Genomic DNA, 18993 nt, shown 5'->3' with positions numbered 1-18993 from the left:
TTTGGTGGGGTGGGTGGGGGGGGGGGGGATGGGGGGAGATCCTGTTTAATCCATACACTTAAGGGAGATTTTTCTGACATTTCCCTTCTCACTAAATTATATGCTTGTATTTGCTTAATTACTTGTTATATATTTAACGTTCTTTTACACTTTTAGCACGAGATACCCTTGACCATTTTATGTTAATCAGAAATGAATTTTGTAAAGTTAGCAAAGAGTATGTGAAGAAATTTATGTTTTCTTTTTCCTTTCTTTCTTTTTATTTTTATTTATTTATTTATTCTTTTGCGAGACAATCTGAGCTTTGAGTTTGGTTAACATTTTGTTCAAATATTAAATCAATTCATGAGAAAGAAGCTACTTGATCAGATCACAGGGGCACACCCCCAACCACAACTCCAACCATACACACTATCTCTCTTTGCTACAGTGCACCGGGCCCCACATGAGATTTTAAAATTTTAAATTCTCATGTGGGGCCCGGTGCACTGTAGCAAAAAAGAGCGTTTGTGTGATTGGAGTTATGGTTGGAGGTGTGCCCCTAGTGCCACTCTAGTTTTCAGAACTCTTGAAAGGGGAAACAAAGAAGAAGAGCAATATCATCTCTCCTTGCAACAGACCATACCATCCCATCTCGCAACAGACCAAGGCATGTCAAAATATTTCTCCCCGCAACGCTTACAAAAAGAAAAGAAAAAGAAAAAGAAAAGGAAGGAAAAGAAAAGAAGGATTAAGACACACAAGAACTGCATGTTATCCATTGATATGAACATATCAGAATCTTAGACAAATGAGAAAATTCAAATAAATTTCCCATTGAAACTCACACTACGAATCCCCTGCAGAGATACCAAACAACACGTCAGATGAAGACATCGACGGCATTGACTGAAAAGTTGAATAATCTACCGACAAATTAAACTGGTCCTCGGCAAATGATATCAACTTACAATCTGAAGTCCAATTCAAAGCCCCATCTTCAATCAAATTGCTTGAATTACTACTACCAATGCTTGAGCTATCCTCATAATATCCCCACTTCTCAGGCACAGTGCATTGTAGCAATTGATCATAAATTGTGTCAATGCTAATATCCACTTTGAATTCTGTCACAGGTGACGAATCAAAAAACGATTTCATACTGAAATTTGCACATGAACTCTTCTCTTCCTGCTGTTGTTCCGCATCACTTATCGGTTTGTGGGTTAGCAGGTCGACACCCATCTTTCGAAGTTTCTTCTTCAGGGTCGAGTTCCAGTAGTTCTTGATCTCGTTATCTGTTCTTCCTGGCAATTGTGACGCAATTTGCGACCACCTACATCTCAAATTTCATACACACATATAAGATCATATAGATTATAACTTTTTTGTATTCCTAATATAATTTTAGCTACCTGTTTCCTAGAATTCCTTGAAGTCCAATGATCAAATCTTCTTCCTGCGTTGAAAAGTTGCCCCTCTTGAGGTCTGGCCTCAAGTAATTCATCCACCTAAGCCTGCAGCTCTTCCCCCATCTCTTCAACCCTGCACTCAAATAATTGTACGTATAGACATAAGTAAAGGACGCTCAATCTGCAACGACATGTTAGGATGTAAAATTATAAATTTATCTTGCCTGCTTGCTTTGGGACATTGCTCCAGCATCCGATACCGAACCTCATAATGTGGTTGAAAAGCTTCTCGTCTTCCTCCGGAGACCATAGCCCTTTCCTCAGTTTCTCCTTCTGAGTAGTCATATTGCTTGGATTTCTGCCCATTTTTGGTTGAATGGCTTGAGTTTCAGAGGCTGAACTTTGAGGCCTTGTCTAATGATTCACAATAGAATGCAGTTTTATAGTGGTTGCATGGGGAAATGAATTAATTGGCTTTTAAGATACCTAGACTAAGCAAATAAATAAATAAATAGTTGTAAGAAAATAATTATAAAGGTGGTTATGAGAGTTGGTGGACGGTAGGAGAGATTTGAGAAAAAAGATTGCGATGTTGAAGGAAATGACACAAGGAGTCAATCCTCAGATTCTTGTTGTCTCATAATAATTTGTTTATGCTTAATAATTAAGATAGAGATGGACCCTTATCATAAGGAAGTTAATTCCTAGTTCATTATTTAAACTTTAATTGTGTGAATTGGTTTTGCTGGAGTATTGTTATGCAAGGGACATGTTTTAAATAATCTTGGTGAGGGTATGAATCTAAATCTTATGAAATCATTTTCAACAATAGTATAACTATAAGAAATATCCTTGATAAGGGAGCAAGTAAAACAATGTGTTTCACATGGCCGGCCTCCTTTAATATGGAAAAATTCATTCATCTTTTATTGTTTTTCATCAATAAAATTTTTTAGCACATACGATAACGTTTTTAAACCTAATGTTGTGCACAACGAAACTCTAATCATATGAACAAGAATGAGGTAGATCACAACTAAACACAATCACAAATCACAACCACGGCAAGACAACGAATTTACGTGGTTCGGCAAGTTGCATACGTCGACGGGGCAAGGAGGAGGGGGAGTAAGACAACGAATTTACGTGGTTCGACAAGTTGCATACGTCGACGGGGCAAGGAGGGGGGGAGGGTTCTTACTATTAGAGATGAAGAGAATACAAAATAGGGTTACAAAATCACTCAAAACCCTAAAACAAAGCTCTCTAAATCTCTCATCAATCTCCCACAATTGGATACAACAATCCTTTCTCAAAGACTGCTCAAAACGTCCTTGCTTAACCCTAATTAATCATATTTAGGGTAATATACAAACAACAAACAAAACGGATCAAAAATCCAAAGCCCAGCTCAGACCCGAGTCGCGGTCGATCACCGCGGTCGTCGCGGTCGATCACTGCGGTCGTCGCGGTCGATCGCAATGCAACGACAGAAACCAAAAATCCTACAGGGTTTGGACAGTCGACCGCGCGCGACGCCACAGTCGACCTCCAAAAGTCCAGAGACCTCCCAGGTCTCGTGCACATTTCTGGTTGACCGCAACTGATCTCGCGGTCGACTGCGAAGCTTCCTGATAGTTTTTCTATCATTTTTCCCGAGCTTTCTTCAACTGTTCGCCAATTCTTCAAATCTCCACATCGGTGAAGTTTCTTTCAAAACTGAGCCGACACCAAATCATCCAAATGTCCCACTTATTACGTCCAGGACGAAGTGAAAACAACTCACGACAATGGACTCAATCCACAACAAGTCGGGAACCCAAAAGACAGCTCAAACAATCTCCCCCATCGAAATTAACTAATCCAACCGGCTGCATCGAAAAGACTGCTTACGTATCCTCTTGTCCAAGGAATCAAGCCGAATGTAGTTCACCCAAATGGCCTCCAAACACCCTCAACATTGAAGAATGTTCAATAGCTTTAAACAATGACCAAATTTTACACCTGAAACAACTTTGGTCAACATATCTGCATGGTTGTCCTTCGTGTGGATCTTCTCTAATATGACGTCTCCATCATCCAAAATGTCATGAATAAATAGAATTTGACATCAATATGCTTCCTGCGTACATGATAAATCTAGTTTTTCGCCAAATAGATAGCCGACATGCTATCATAATATACCCGAAGGGTCTCCTGTGCAATCCCCAAGTCCTCCAACAATCCATGCAATCATAAAGCCTCCTTAACAGCTTTAGTCAACATCATATACTCCACCTTTGTAGTAGAGAGAGTAACAGTAAACTGAAGTGTACATCTCTAACATACTGGTGTTCCTGCCAATGTAAACACATAACCTGAAGTAGACCGACGTATGTCAAGATCTCCCGTATAATCTGAATCTACGTAGCCAATACAATCCTACTCATTCTTCTTATCTTTCTAAAAAATCAAACCAACATCCACGGTGCCTTTAACATACCGTATAATCCACTTCACGGCCTCCCAATGACTCTTCTCGAGGTCGTGCATGTACCTCGATACCATGCTCACTGTCTGTGAAAAATCTAGCATCGTATACACCATCGCATATATCAAGCTACCCACCGCACTGGCATATGGAACCTTCGACATGTAATCTCTGTCCTCAACTGAAACAAGTGATATATTTGCTGAAAGCTTGAAGTAGGAGCCAACGGAGTGCTAACTACTTTTGCATTACCATCAAAGTTGAATTTCTTCAATATTTTTTCTGCAAGTAACTCCTCTGTGTAAGCTTTAATCTCCCATTCACCCTGTCTCTCTCGATCTCCATACCTAATATCTTCTTAGCTTCTCCAAGATCCTTCATCTCAAACTCGGATGACAATTCCTCTTTTAACTTTCGAATAGCCGAAGAATTCCTGGAAGCAATAAGCATATCATCAACATATAATAGCAAATATATGTATTGACCATCTTGTAGCTTGTACATGTAAACACATAGGTCATATGGGTCATATCGAATCTCTTATACCACTGTCGATACGATTGCTTTAAATCTTAAAGAGACTTTTTCAGCTTGCACACTAAATCTTCCTTTCCTGCAGCGTTGAATCCCAAGAGTTATGTCATGTAGATCTCCTCATCTAAATCTCTATATAGAAAGACTATCTTAACATCCATCTGGACCAAATAAAAACAAGATGTGCCACCAATGCTAATAAAATCTAAATCGATGAATACTTCACAACAGGTGAAAATACCTCATTGTAATCAACGCCCTTAAGCTGTGTATATCTCTTAGCAACCAATCTGGCTTTGAATCGAATGTCCCTAATAGAAGATCCCTCCTTCTTCGTATATACCCACTTGCAACCAATAGCTTTCTTACCCTTAGGTAGCTTTGTAAGTTCCCAAGTGTCGTTCTTCTGAAGAGAACGCATCTCCTCTTCCATAGCTTCCCTCCAACATTATTATATCTAGATAGCCTACAAATCACCCTTCTGGGTCTATTTGCTACAATGGACTCCTGAACATGACCCTACTCCTGAGACTCACCATCCACTATATTCTTTATATGCCCGGCTGACATCCTATCTCCTTCCAGTGTCATCTCTGTAGGAGTCTTAATGGATACAATGCTATCTGGAGTGGGTGGAGTCACATCATCCTCCACCTGCTATGATATCTCTCGAATCTGGTCTTCCTCCACCTGCTGAGGAACTTGAGGCCTCATCATATACGCCTCATCAAATGTGACATATCTGCTAATGACTATCTTCTTGTCATGTGGATCTCATAACTTGAAGCCTTTGACACCATTTCTAAATCCCACAAAGACTGCTTTCCTCACCCTCGGATTTCATTTACCATCATTGATATGATAATAAGCAGGACACCCAAATATCTGAAGCGACTCATAGTCACTAGCCAGCGAACCAAATCAACGCTCCATAGGAGCCTTCCCCTGTATCATGGTACACGGTAACCTGTTCATGAGATGACTCACATAAACCAATACCTCGGCCTAAAAGGATCTAAGCAATCCACTCTGTGTCATCATGCATCACACCTTCTCTAACAATGTATGGTTCAATTTCTCAGCCACCCGTTCTGTTGCGGTGTCTCTCGAACTACGAAGTATCTCCTAATACCGTGATCCCAACAAAACTATAAAAATGGATCACTCTGATACTCTCCACCGTTATATGAACGAAGAGTCTTCATCTTTCTACATGTCTCTAGCTCTATTTTCTTCTTCCACTCTATAAAAATATCCAGGACCTCATGTTTATACTTTATAGGGTATACCCAATTCCTCCTGAAATAGTCATCAATGAAAGTGACAAAATAGTTAGTCCCACCAAGTGATGTGTTCTTGGAAGGGCCCCAAATATCTGTGTGATATCTCCTAATACCGTGATCCCAACAAAACTATAAAAATGGATCACTCTGATACTCTCCACCGTTATATGAACGAAGAGTCTTCATCTTTCTACATGTCTGTAGCTCTATTTTCTTCTTCCACTCCATAAAAATATCCAGGACCTCGTGTTTATACTTCATAGGGTATACCCAATTCCTCCTGAAATAGTTATTAATGAAAGTGACAAAATAGTTAGTCCCACCAAGTGATGTGTTCTTGGAAGGGCCCCAAATATCTGTGTGATATCTCCTAATACCGTGATCCCAACAAAACTATAAAAATGGATCACTCTGATACTCTCCACCATTATATGAACCAAGAGTCTTCATCTTTCTACATGTCTGTAGCTCTATTTTCTTCTTCCACTTCATAAAAATATCCAGGACCTCATGTTTATACTTCATAGGGTATACCCAATTCCTTCTAAAATAGTCATCAATGAAAGTGATAAAATAGTTAGTCCCACCAAGTTATGTGTTCTTGGAAGGGCCCCAAATATCTGTGTGAATGTAATCCAATATACATTGGGTATTGTGAATAGCGGTGCCGAACTCCACTGTAGTCTTCTTCCCAAGTACACAATGCTCACACAACTCCATCTTACAGGTCTTAGTACCTTTCAATAGCCCTTGTTTTGCCAATGGTTGTAGGAACTTATCACCCGTGTGTCCAAGTCTCATGTACCATAAGGTGGTAGTGTTCTTCTTTGTAGTGATAGAAGTTATCAGACCCCATGTAACTGTCCTACCCTTCAAGTAGTATAGGAAGTTTTCCCTAACTCCTTGCATCACCACCATTAAACCCTTCGTGACCCTCATCGTTGCATACTCTAAGTTCATCCGATAACATGTTGCCTCCAAAGTACCAAGAGAAATGATGTTCTTCGTCAACTACGGCACGAACCTCACTTATTTCAACTCCCTAACCACATCATCATACATCTTGATTCGGACTGAACTAATACTACCAATAGGGTATGCGTGATCATTACTCATAAGTATGACATCCCCTCTTTTCAGCTCCTTAAAGCTAGAGAACTAATTCCTCCTTAGACAAATATGATATGCGGCTCCTGAATCCAACATCCACTCCGTGGAGTCGGCATAGCAAACCACGGTAGTGCAGGACACGAATAGCCTGAAGAATATATATCTGAATGTTCATTAACAGCTTTTGTAACATTTACTTCTAAAGCTTGTACAGCTTTTCTCTTATTCTTCTCAGCTTTGTCTTTCAACTTTGGGTAGTCAATATTTCAATATCCCTCTTCTTTACAAAAGTGACATTGATTTCTACCAACACTCTTATAGCCACCTCTATTCTTCAATTTTGAGTGGTTGACTTGGCGGCGATTTGGACTACAGCCTCGAACTACTAATGCATCTCCCGATGCCTTCTCGGAGGGTTCGCCATCGCTCTCCCTCAACTCATAATTCACTAACGCCAAGGTTACCTCATTGTAGCTGACAGTAGTTCTTCCATTGATCATAGTGAGAATGAACGTACCATAATCATCCTCCGGCAACGAACACAAAAGTAGCATCACCTTATCTTCATCCTCAACCATAATGTCCACACTGGCCATATCTGAAAGTAGCTTCGTGAAATTGTTAACATGCTCCCTAATGGAAACTCACCTCTTAATCTCGAACTGATAAAACCTCTTCTTCAAGTGAAGCCGATTCTTAATGCTCTTAGTAAGGTACTTTTCATTGAGTGTTTCCCACAATCTCTTTACCGACGTCTCGTTCATCACATCATAAATAAGATTCGGCGTCAAGCATGACCGAATAACTCCACAAGCCCTACTATTCATCTTCTTCCAAATCTTATCCTCCATATCAGTTGGTTTCTCTTGTAACTCAAGAGTCTTCTCTAAATTCTGTGCATCTAATGCATCCATCATTTGGTACCTCCACAAACCGAAATTGATCTTGTCGTCGAACTTAGGAACATCAATCTTTGTATTATTGATGCTCAGACTTTGTATCACCTTTGTAAGAGACGAACCTGATGTGCTTGCTTCATCTATGTTGACGATCTAACTCTCCAAATAAGAATATTTCAGTGAATCCTTCGAACAAGCCTCAATTCAAAACTGAAGCTCTGATATCACTTGTTGTGCGTAGCGGAACTCTAATCACACGAACAAGAACGAGGTAGATCACAACTAAATACAAGCAAAAATCATAATCACAGCAAGATAACGAATTTACGTGGTTCGACAAGTTACCTACGTCCACGGGGCAAGGAGGGGGGAGTTCTTACTATTAGAGATGAAGAGAATACAAAATAGGGTTACAAAATCACTCAAAACTCTAAAACAAAGCTCTCTAAATCTCTCACCAATCTCCCACAATTGGATACAAAAATCCTCTCTCAAAGACTGACCAAAATATCCTTGTTTAATCCTAATTAATCATGTTTAGGGTAATATACACATAACAAACAAAATGGATCAAAACCTTAAAGCCCAGCTAAGACCCGAGTCGCGGTCGTCGCGGTCGACCATAAGGCAACGACAGAAACCAAAAATCCTACAGGGTTTGGCCAGTTGACCGTACATGACATCACGGTCAACTGCCAAAACTCCAGAGACCTCCCAGGTCTCGTGCACGTTTTCGGTCGACTGCAGCTGATCTCGCGGTCGACCGCGAAGCTTCCTGGCAGTTTTTCTGTTGTTTTTCTTGAGATTTCTTCAACTATTCACCAATCCTTCACCTAAAACGTTATATGATCCAACCACACTTATTTCACAAGAGTCCCTTCTCCCATTACTCATTGGTGGGGGGCAGGGGAACTTATACAGATTATGAAATAGTGCAAATATATTAATATAAGATTAATTACAAATAGACTTCTTGTAATATTGCGAATAGGCTCCTTATAATTTTGTGTGTGTATGAATATACCCCTTGTAGGATTGGCCCAAATGAGAATGGACCCCTTAATGTACTTTTTCGACTTTTTTACGGGTCAAAAAAATTAGTAGATTAGGAACATCACTTGAAGTATAAGAGGTCTATTTGCCTCTTCAAAACTTCTTTTGCTATTTTAAGGGTTAAAAATTTTTCACTTGGGAGTTTTATTTTTATTTGCGCAAATAGAGCTACATGGCTACTATTCACAATCTGATGGTACTAAGAGGGTCTAATCTTAATTAACCCTTAATATAACCTTCGAATCAAAAACACATCGTCTGTATATAGGCCTGTCCATCCGGGTCAGCCCGGCCCAGCCCGAAAAATCGAGCCTAGCCCGGGCAAAACCAGAGCCCATACTCGGGCCCGAGCCTGAGCGGACCGGGCTCCGGGCTTGCCCTGATTTTTTTACTTTTTTTTATTTTTTTAAAACTTTCTTTAAATTTTGAAATATACATAAAAATTATAAAAAATATTAATAATATTATAAAACTAATAAAGTAGAGTAGAGAAAGTGGACAAGAAGTAGAAAGAATTTTATTTCCTCAATTTATCCTTTCAAAGTGAGGTAGGATTACCTCTATTTATATACAAACTAAGATAATCATACATGAATCATATTAATTACTCATAGAGAATATCAATGGGTAATACATGTATAAATCTCTTTGAAAAACTAAATGGACATCCATATTATTTAATTTTTTCATAACACTCCCCCTTGGATGTCCAACATTACACAAAGAATATGTCTCGTTAAAATATTACTAGGAAAAAACCCAATGGGAAAAAAATCCTAGTGAAGGAAAAAGAATACACTATTCTTGTGTATTAGTTTCTCCCCCTGATTCAAATATCATTTGAGATCTTTCAACCGACGCATTCTAATATTTTTTACCAATTTCTCAAAAGTTACAGTCGGCAATACCTTGGTGAATAAATCTTCCAGATTATCACTCGATCGAATTTGTTGCACAACGATTTCACCATTCGTTTTCAAATCATGTGTAAAGAAGAATTTTGGTGAAATATGTTTCGTTCTATCTCCTTTAATATATCCTCCTTTTAATTGAGCTATACAAGTTGCATTGTCTTCAAACAAAATAGTCGGAAGATTTTTATTTTTAGGAGAAAATCCACTATTCTTCCAGATATAGTGGATCATTGACCTTAGCCAAATACATTCTCGACTGGCTTCATGAATTGTAATTATTTCAGCATGATTTGAAGAAGTGGCAGCAATTGATTGCTTCATAGATCGCCATGAAATAACGGTATCACCACATGTAAATAAATAACCATTTTGAGACCTTGTTTTATGTGGGTCATATAAATACCTAGCATCAGCATATCCAAGCAGTTCAGGTTGAGAATTATAAGAATAAAATAAGCCAAGATCAATTGTTCCTTGGAGATAGAGAAAAATATACTTTATACCGTTCCAATGTCATTTTGTAGGAGATGAACTAAATCTTGCTAATAAATTCACGGAAAATGATATATCTGATCTTGTACAATTAGCAAGATACATTAGTGCATCTATTGCACTGAGATATGGTACTTCAGGACCAAGAATCTCTTCATCTTTCTCTTTTGGTCGAAAAGGATCCTTAGCAGATTCAAGTGACCTGACGACCATTGGGGTACTTAATGGATGTGCTTTATCCATGCAGAACCACTTTAATACCTTCTGGGTATAAGCAGTTTGATGAACAAAAATCACATTTTCTAAATGCTCAATTTGTAAACGAAGGCAAAATTTGGTTTTCCTAAAATCTTTGATCTCAAATTCTTTCTTCAAATATTCAATCACCCTTTGAAGCTCTTTAGGGGTTCTAATCAGATTAAGGTCATCAACATATATAGCAATGATCATAAAGTTTGACTCATTCCTTTTTATGAAAACACATGGACATATATGGTCATTTGTATAACCTTCTTTGACTAAACATTCACTAAGGTTGTTATACCACATTCGTTCAGATTGCTTGAGTCTATACAAAGATCTTTGCAACTTAATGGAGTACATTTCTCTAGGATTTGATTTACATGCTTCAGGCATGCTAAATCATTCAGGGATTTTCATATAGATATCATTATATAATGTTCCATATAAATAAGCAGTGACTACGTCCATCAGACGCATATCAAGTTTTTCATGTACTGCTAAACTCACAAATATCTAAATGTAATTCTATCAATTACTGGAGAATATGTCTCATCGTAATCAAATCCCTGTCTTTGAGAAAATCCTTGGGCTACAAGTATTTCTTCTACAAGTATTTCTTTATATCTTACAATTTTATTTTTCTTATTTCTTTTCCTCACAAATACCCATTTATATCCTACTGGCTTTACACCTTCAGGTGTTTGGACTACAGATCCAAAAATATTTCGTTTAGCTAGTGAATCTAATTTGGATTGGATCGCATCTTTCCATTTTGACCAATCATTTCTTCGTCGACATTCATCAATCAATCTGGGTTCATGATCCTCGTATTCTTCTATAATACCAAGTGCTACATTATATGCAAATGCATTATCAATAATTACTTCTCTTCAGTTCTGTTATGGTGTTTACTCACCTAAGATACAGTATTTACGAAATGATACGATAAGAGTCCTAAGCAAAACAAGCTCAACCCTTTGACTGACTCTCACAGTCATCTCTCGGCCTTATGGGAAAGAAAGACCTAGTCAACTCTTAAGAGTTCTAGGCATAACGACTCCTAAGTCGAATATCAAGACATCGGCTCTTTATTAAGGAATAAGACTAAGGCACAATTACAGAGGTCTCGGCCCCACCTACTCATCAAGCCGGAACCCAGGTGTCAACACAAGAGGCAATACTAGCCGATGTAAGAGATCCTGACATGTCAGACAAGTCGGCATCTTTATACTGACTCAAAAGATAGTTATTAAGCTGAGATAAGATAACGTTGAAAGGCCCTAGAGGTGGGGGTGAATAGGGTTTATGGACAAATAATATGCAATTACAAGATATTCTAACAAACCACACACAAATATGAAATGCAATGACAATAAAAGAGAGTAGGGATAGAGATAGTTAGCCAATTGATGACATGCGGTATGTTCACGAGGTTCGATCCACTGACCTATGTCCCCGCTCCCCACTCTCGAGGCGAAATCCACTACACACCCGGTTTGGAAGCCGGAACTTCTTCTACACAATGATCTCCACCGAGATCTCACAACCACACAATAGATCTCCAAGAGATCAAGCTCACAACAGTAGAAAATCAAAGAGAAACTCTCTCTTTATAGCAACCTTATGGCAAGAGAAGATTACAATTGAAGCTTGGGATGTGGGCTTTTGAAATAGTGAAAGCAAATGAAAGTTGAAGCTCTCTGAAAACAATAAACTCAAATACAAGAGATTTGCAACGAAAGGTTGGTTTCTGAAGTAGCTGGGGTTGTTGGGTATTTATAGAAAGAGAAGACAACAGCCAAAACCCCAAAGAACCAGTGGAAATCCCCCAAAAACCGAGAAACAAATTTTAAGAAAAACTAGCCATTAGACTGCTTATCAGTCGACTGACGGGAATCATCAGTCGACTGATAAGCTGAACGTTGTATTCAAATATCAGCTCATCAGTCGACTGACAATTTGTTAGTCGACTGTCAGACGGCCAAAACAAAACAGAAACTTTTAATGATTGCAGGTAGTTTTATCAGTCGACACATCAGTCGACTGATGTCATTAGTCGACTGGTCAGTCGACTGATAACAGGTTATCAACCTGAATCGATTTTAAAATTGAGTTTCAAGGCTCTGTTAAAAATAGTAAATAAACTCCAAAAAATGTAAAACTTTGGAAATAGTTTATAAATATTTTGATAAATTTTTTTGAAAAGGAATTTTGTAAAAAGGTCCTTGTATGTGTGAAAATCATGGTTTTAGCAAAAGTACCAAAATACGAGTTTTGAAAGTATGCAAGTATGATATCCCATGAGCTTCAAATATAATCAACAAACTACTTGCCTACATTAAGTACTAGAGAGAAAAATAAAATAAAAAATATGCCTCATATAGAAATACATGACTTGAGTCTTGACATTTGCTCTTGAGTAGATGAAGCTTCTTATGCATATGGTGCTCTTGAAAGCATTGCTTCATCACTTTGCCTCCACCTCCTTGGATATTATCGTTATAGCTCATTTCCATCCAATCCTCCATATAAGGTGCTAATGATATATGATCTATAATATAGCTCAATATACAATTAGCACCAATAATGGTGTTTGTAAATCATCATCAAAACAAAGGATGTAACAATCTCTCCCTTTTTGATGATGACAAATAACCATTATGCAAGAGCAAGTAAAAATAGATTATTTGGCTTATAGATAGTTGCTCCCCCTATCTATAAGGCTCCCCCTTACGATGTGCACAAATGAGGAGATTTCTCTCCCCCTTTGTCACCATCAAAATGGGGTAGAATAAAGACAATATGCATTCTAAAAAACCCACACAAATGCACCTCAAGTGTTGGCCTACTTGTGTCTCCCTCAAGTGTTAGGAATTACGACATATCTCTAGGTATTACCACCTACCCCACTGCTCTTGGGACGACCCCGGTCTCTCACCTCTACACTCCTCTTAGTACCCGTGTGTGCTTAAGCATGGCTTGACATTTTAGGATCAAGAAAAAAATATGACAATGGTAGAGCAAAGAATAAAAACAAAATAGACAAAAAGATATCTATATATATATAAGGATGCACATGCCTAATTCATTTCTAATACGACAAAAATCAACTTCACAAAGGGGTTTGGTAAAGATATCCGCTAATTAAGATTTGGTGTCAATATAAACAAGGAAAATATCTTTCCGTTCAACATGATCACGCAAGAAGTAATATCGTACATCTATATGTTTGGTTCTAAAATACAAAACAGAATTTTTTGAGATATTGATAGCACTAGTATTATCACAAAAGATTTTTGTATCATGAAAGTGTAAATCAAAATCAACCAAATTTTGTTTCATCCATAAAAGTTGTGCACAACATAAGCCGGTGGCAATGTATTCCACTTCCGTAGTGGACAAAGCAACACAATTTTGTTTCTTGGATACCCAAGATACAAGTGAGTTACCCAAAAATTGATAAGTATCACTCGTACTTTTGCGGTCCACCCTACAACCGGTAAAGTCTACATCACAATAGCCACAAAGATCAAAAGATGTATTTTTAGGATAAAACAAATGTATTTTTAGGATAAAACAAACTAAGTTCTAAGGTGTCATTAATGTATTTAATAATTCTTTTAACCATAACCAAATGAGATTTTTTAGGAGAAGCTTGAAAACGTGCACATGCACAAACACTAAACATGATGTCCGGCCTACTAGTGGTGAGATAAAGAAGATTACCTATCATACCTTGATATAGTTTTTGGTCTATCTTTTTATCGCTTTCATCTGCATCCAACTTGATGGTGGTGCTCATTGGAGTTGGGGCATGTTTTGAACTTTTCATCCCGAATTTTTTCACCAATTCCCTAGCATATTTGCTTTGTGATTTGAAGATGCCATCATTGACTTGTTTAACTTGGTGGCGGAGAAAGAAGGTGAGCTCTCCCATCATACGCATCTCAAATTGATCTTGCATTACTTTAGAAAAGTCCTTGCATAAAGATTCATTAGTGTCACCAAAAATGATATCATCCACATAAATTTGAACTAAAATAAAATCATTTTTCCATTTTCTAACAAAAGAGTATTGTCAATTGTTCCTTTTGAAAAACCATTTTCAATAAGAAAACTTGAGAGGCGAGCATACCAAGCTCTAGGAGCTTGTTTTAACCCATATAAAGCTTTTTGAACCCGGTATACATGATTTAGAAAAGATGAACCAATAAAACCGAGGGGTTGCTCAACATAAACCTCTTCTTCAATAAAACCATTTAGGAAAGCACTTTTGACATCCATTTGAAATAATTTAAAATTTTTGAAACTTGCAAAGGCCAATAACATTCTAATAGATTCCAATCTTACAACAGGTGTAAAAGTTTTATCATAGTCTATGCTCTCCTTTTGATTGTATCCTTGGGCAACTAAACGAGCTTTATTTCTAGTTACTATGCCAAACTCATCAAGCTTATTTCTAAACACCCATTTAGTTCTAATAATAGAAGTATTATTTGGTCTAGGAACTAATTTCCAAATATTATTTCTTTGAAAGTTATTCAAATCTTCATGCATAGCTAAAATCCAAAACTCATCTTTTAAAGCATCATCAATATGTCTAGGTTCTATTTGGGATAAAAAGGCTACATTACCACATTCACTCATTGCTTTTGAGCGAGTCAAAACGCCTTTGGATGGACTCCCTATAATTTAGTCTTTAGGGTGATCCGGTGTAAACTTCCAAGCCTTGGGAAGTTCTTCTTGAGTTTGTTCATTTATGTTCTTCCCATCAATTGGTGCGTTCGTTGAGGATTTATCATTTAGTTGTAAGAGCTCCATTCCTTCCTCAATCTCATAATCATCCCTAGGTAAATTTTCTTGCAAACCAATATTAGATTCATCAAAAGTAATGTTTATAGACTCTTCAACAATGAGTGTTCGCTTGTTGAAAACTCTATAAGCCTTGCTTCTAGGAGCATATCCCAAAAATATCCAACATCAATTTTTGAATCAAATTTATCATGATGGTCTTTAGTATTTAAGATAAAGTATTTACAACCAAAGATACGAAAATATCCAATATGTGGAGTTTTGCCAAAAAAAGAGTTCATAAGGAGTTTTCTTAAAAGAATGTCTAATCAAAACACGATTTAAAATGTGATAAGCCGTATTAACAGTTTTCCCCCCAAAAATATTTTGGCAAATCGTAAAAGTTTATCATTGTGCGTGCCATCTTTTGTATGGTTATATTTTTTCGTTCAACAACACTATTTTTTTGAGGTGTTCTAGGAGAGGAAAACACATGTATTATACCACGATGAGCACAAAAATTATTAAAGAATTTGTTTTGATATTCTCCGTCATGATCACTTCTAATTTTAATAATTTCTAAATCTTTTTTATTTTAAATTCTTTTTACAAAATGAGAGAACTCTTCAAAACATTCATCTTTATTAGCAAGAAAAATTACCCATATAAAACGAGAGAAATCATCAACGATAATAAAAACATAGTGTTTGCTTCCTAGAGAGGCAACACGCATGGGTCCAAAGAGATCAAAATGTAATAATTATAAAGGTTTAGAAGTGGATACCTCATTTATGGATTTGAAGGAAGTTTTTGTTTGTTTACCCTAATAATTATAAAGGTTTAGAAGTGGATACCTCATTTATGGATTTGAAGGAAGTTTTTGTTTGTTTACCCTTGGCGCATTCCTCACAAGTAGAATCCTTATTTACCCTTGGCGCATTCCTCACAAGTAGAATCCTTAATATAAGATAGATTTGGTAACCCTCTTACTAATTTTTTCTTGGATAGCTTAGATATAAGCTTCATGTTAGCATGTCCAAGTCTCTTGTGCCAAATCTAAGGATCCACATCCATCACGGTAAGGCACTTAACATCTTAATCTATTAGCTCATTCATCTCAAAAATATAAACATTAGATCTTCTAAAAGCAACAAAAATAATTTTAATCATTCATACTAACAATGTATTTATCCGGTTTAAAAAAAATATCAAAGACTTTGTCACTTAATTGACTAATACTAAGGAGATTGTGATTTGGTCCTTTAACAAAATAAACATCATCAATTATGGGAGAATGAATCTTACCAATATTGCCAATACCTATAATTTTACCTTTCTCACCACCACCAAAGGAAAAATTGCCTCCTTCAATCCTTGATAGGATTGTAAATAATTCTTTATTGTCCGTCATGTGATAAGAGAAACTACTATCAAGGTACCATAACTCCTTACGTCTTGTGCGAGACGTTCCCTTCATTCAAACAAGTTGTAGAACATTTAGGTACCCAAGCTTTGGGTCCTTGAGTGTTAGTATTTTTGGTACCCTTGGGTACCCACATTAACTCATAATGATCAATGTTATTCTTAATCCTACAATGAGTAGAGATACGATCATACTTCATACAATATGTGCACAAAAACCTTTTCTTGTATGTAGGAGCATGAGATTGATACCATTTTCTATTAACATGATGATGACTAGAGTAAACATGATTAGATTTAATTCTATTATTTTCAATCTCTAATCTCTCAACTTTGGATCTTAGTTGTTTGTTTTCAAAGTCTAGATCTCCTATCATTTCATCTTTTAAAGCAAGAAAAGATTGTAGTTTCTCATACTTAGAATCACAAGAAGCATGTAATTTTTTGAATGAAGAATATTCTTTTGCTAATTTTTTAAATTCAAAGTTTAATTCTTCTAAAGTCGCTTCTAGTTCACATTGCATATAAAGAGATTCACTTTCGGTTTCGGATTGTACCTCATCTTCATGAGCCATGAAGCAAATGTTCCGGTCATGAAGAGCAATCTTGGCGCCCTCATCATTACTATCCGAATCGCTTGGTTCAGACTCATCCCAATCGATATACATAGCCTTCTTCTTCTTGTATTTCAAATACTTCTCTTTAAGCTTGGGACAATCCTTGGCTAAGTGTCCATGTTCGTTGCATACAAAGCATTTACCTATATGAGAAGGAAATTTGTTATTAGATCGATTCTTAAAATTTTTATTCATTTTGATTAATTTTGATATTCTTCTAGATAGGTGTACCACTTTTCTAGAGACATCATATTCACTATCCGAGGAGGATGAATCGTCAATTGATCCCTTGAGAGCTATGGACTTTAATTTTTAGGGTGGCTCCTCGGTTGCCTTTGAGGGCGCTTCTTTCTTCTCCTTAACCTTCTTCTCATGGACCTTGAGCTTGCCAATAATTCCATCAAGAGTGAGAGTAGATAGATCATGTGCTTCTTCGATGGCCGTAGCTTTAGGTTCCCAAGCCGGCGTCAAAGAGCGAAGAATTTTGTAGCACATCTCTTGATTCTCCAAGACCTTGTCAAGACCATGCAATTCATTTATAATATTAGTGAACCGAGAAAACATAGAGTCAATAGATTCACTTGGAAGCATTTTAAATAATTCATAATCATGCATGAGTCCACTAATCTTAGACTCCTTCACTTGGGGTGTTCCCTCATGGGTAATGCATAACTTCCCCCAAATTTCATGTGCGGTTGCACATATAGAAACTCTCTTATATTTATTGGGGGTAAGACCACAAATTAGTGCATTCATGTCCTTAATGTTAAGGTTAGCTAGTTTCCTCTCATCCTCGGTCATTTCACTACTAAGCTTCTTGACATATTTTTTCTCCATAATATCTAGGATATCAAGGTCAATGCTTTGTAAATAAATTCTCATCCTAACTTTCCAATAGGCAAAGTTGCTACCGATGAAAAGGGGTGGCATAGTGGTGGATTGCCCTTCTAACATATGCATATTCATAGAAGCCTCCATAATGATCTTTTCTCTAAAGGGTTTAAGCCTAACAACAGTAGAGACCTTGCTCTGATACTAATTGAAAGGCCCTAGAGGGAGGTGAATAGGGTTTATGGACAAATAATATGCAATTAAAAAAATATTCCAACAAACCACACACAAATATGAAATGTAATGACAATAAAAGAGAGTAGGGATTGTAAGCGTATAAAACTGCCTATAGGTCCCTTAACACAGCTCGACAACGCCGTTTCGACGAACCGACCATCGGGCGACGTATGCAGACACGATTGTTAGTCCACAACGCCGAAGCCAAGCGATACGCGACGAAGCGGATTAACGAGGCTACGAAGCTAATGAACCGCACGCAAACAACGGAATAAATCCACTCGCATGCGGAATCAAGCCAAGGGTTCGAAGAGTCAACGAGTCATCCAACCAAGGGAAGACTCAGACGAATCACGATCGAATCAAGACCAGTTTCGGACTCGAACTCAGAATCGGATTTACTGCCTATTCAGGATCCGGATTTACTGCCAAATCAGGTCAACGAGTTAAGTCCGGATAAATCAACCACACAACCGAATCACGGCGGAACCAAAAAAACGGATACAACTACAAAACGATGAAAACCACGCCTAAGGGGGGGCTCGGCCGAAACCGAGCCACCTCTAGGTGGCTCGGCCAAAGCCGAGCCACCTTGAGGTGGCTCGGTGTGTCGGCCACTTGTGCGCGGGCACAGTGAAGGGAGCCTATAAATAGGCCCCCCCTTGGTTCATTTGTAAAGGTTGGATTTTTTGGAGGCGAACCCTGC

The 18993-nt window shown here is 37.6% G+C and overlaps 1 protein-coding gene across 2 annotated transcripts; it reads right to left on the bottom strand.

Moving 5' to 3' along the window:
* On the bottom strand, window positions 633–1790 carry LOC109843713 (myb-related protein Hv33-like). Of its 2 annotated transcripts, none has more exons than XM_020412670.1 (3): window positions 1616–1790; window positions 1395–1524; window positions 633–1321 (listed from the first exon to the last, which is right to left on the bottom strand). In XM_020412670.1, the coding sequence occupies exons 1-3, from the start codon at window positions 1755–1757 to the stop codon at window positions 829–831; spliced, it is 765 nt and encodes a 254-aa protein (XP_020268259.1). In that variant the 5' UTR covers window positions 1758–1790; the 3' UTR covers window positions 633–828. The 2 variants fall into 2 exon arrangements, with proteins under 2 accessions (XP_020268259.1, XP_020268266.1); XM_020412677.1 differs by having other exon boundaries at window positions 633–1315.

This window comes from Asparagus officinalis, chromosome 1 (genome assembly GCF_001876935.1).
Source record: "Asparagus officinalis chromosome 1, Aspof.V1, whole genome shotgun sequence".
Classification (NCBI taxonomy): domain Eukaryota; kingdom Viridiplantae; phylum Streptophyta; class Magnoliopsida; order Asparagales; family Asparagaceae; genus Asparagus; species Asparagus officinalis.
This window is presented reverse-complemented; position numbering and strand designations above follow the sequence as displayed.

Excerpts from the sequence above, each read along its gene's own strand:
- LOC109843713 (XM_020412670.1), bottom strand. The coding sequence starts at position 1,757 with ATGGGCAGAAATCCAAGCAATATGACTACTCAGAAGGAGAAACTGAGG. Across the intron at positions 1,525-1,615 it reads CAATGTCCCAAAGCAAGCAG|GGTTGAAGAGATGGGGGAAG; the intron begins GCAAGATAAATT and ends ATTTGAGTGCAG. Across the intron at positions 1,322-1,394 it reads CAAGGAATTCTAGGAAACAG|ATGTAGGTGGTCGCAAATTG; the intron begins GTAGCTAAAATT and ends ATGAAATTTGAG.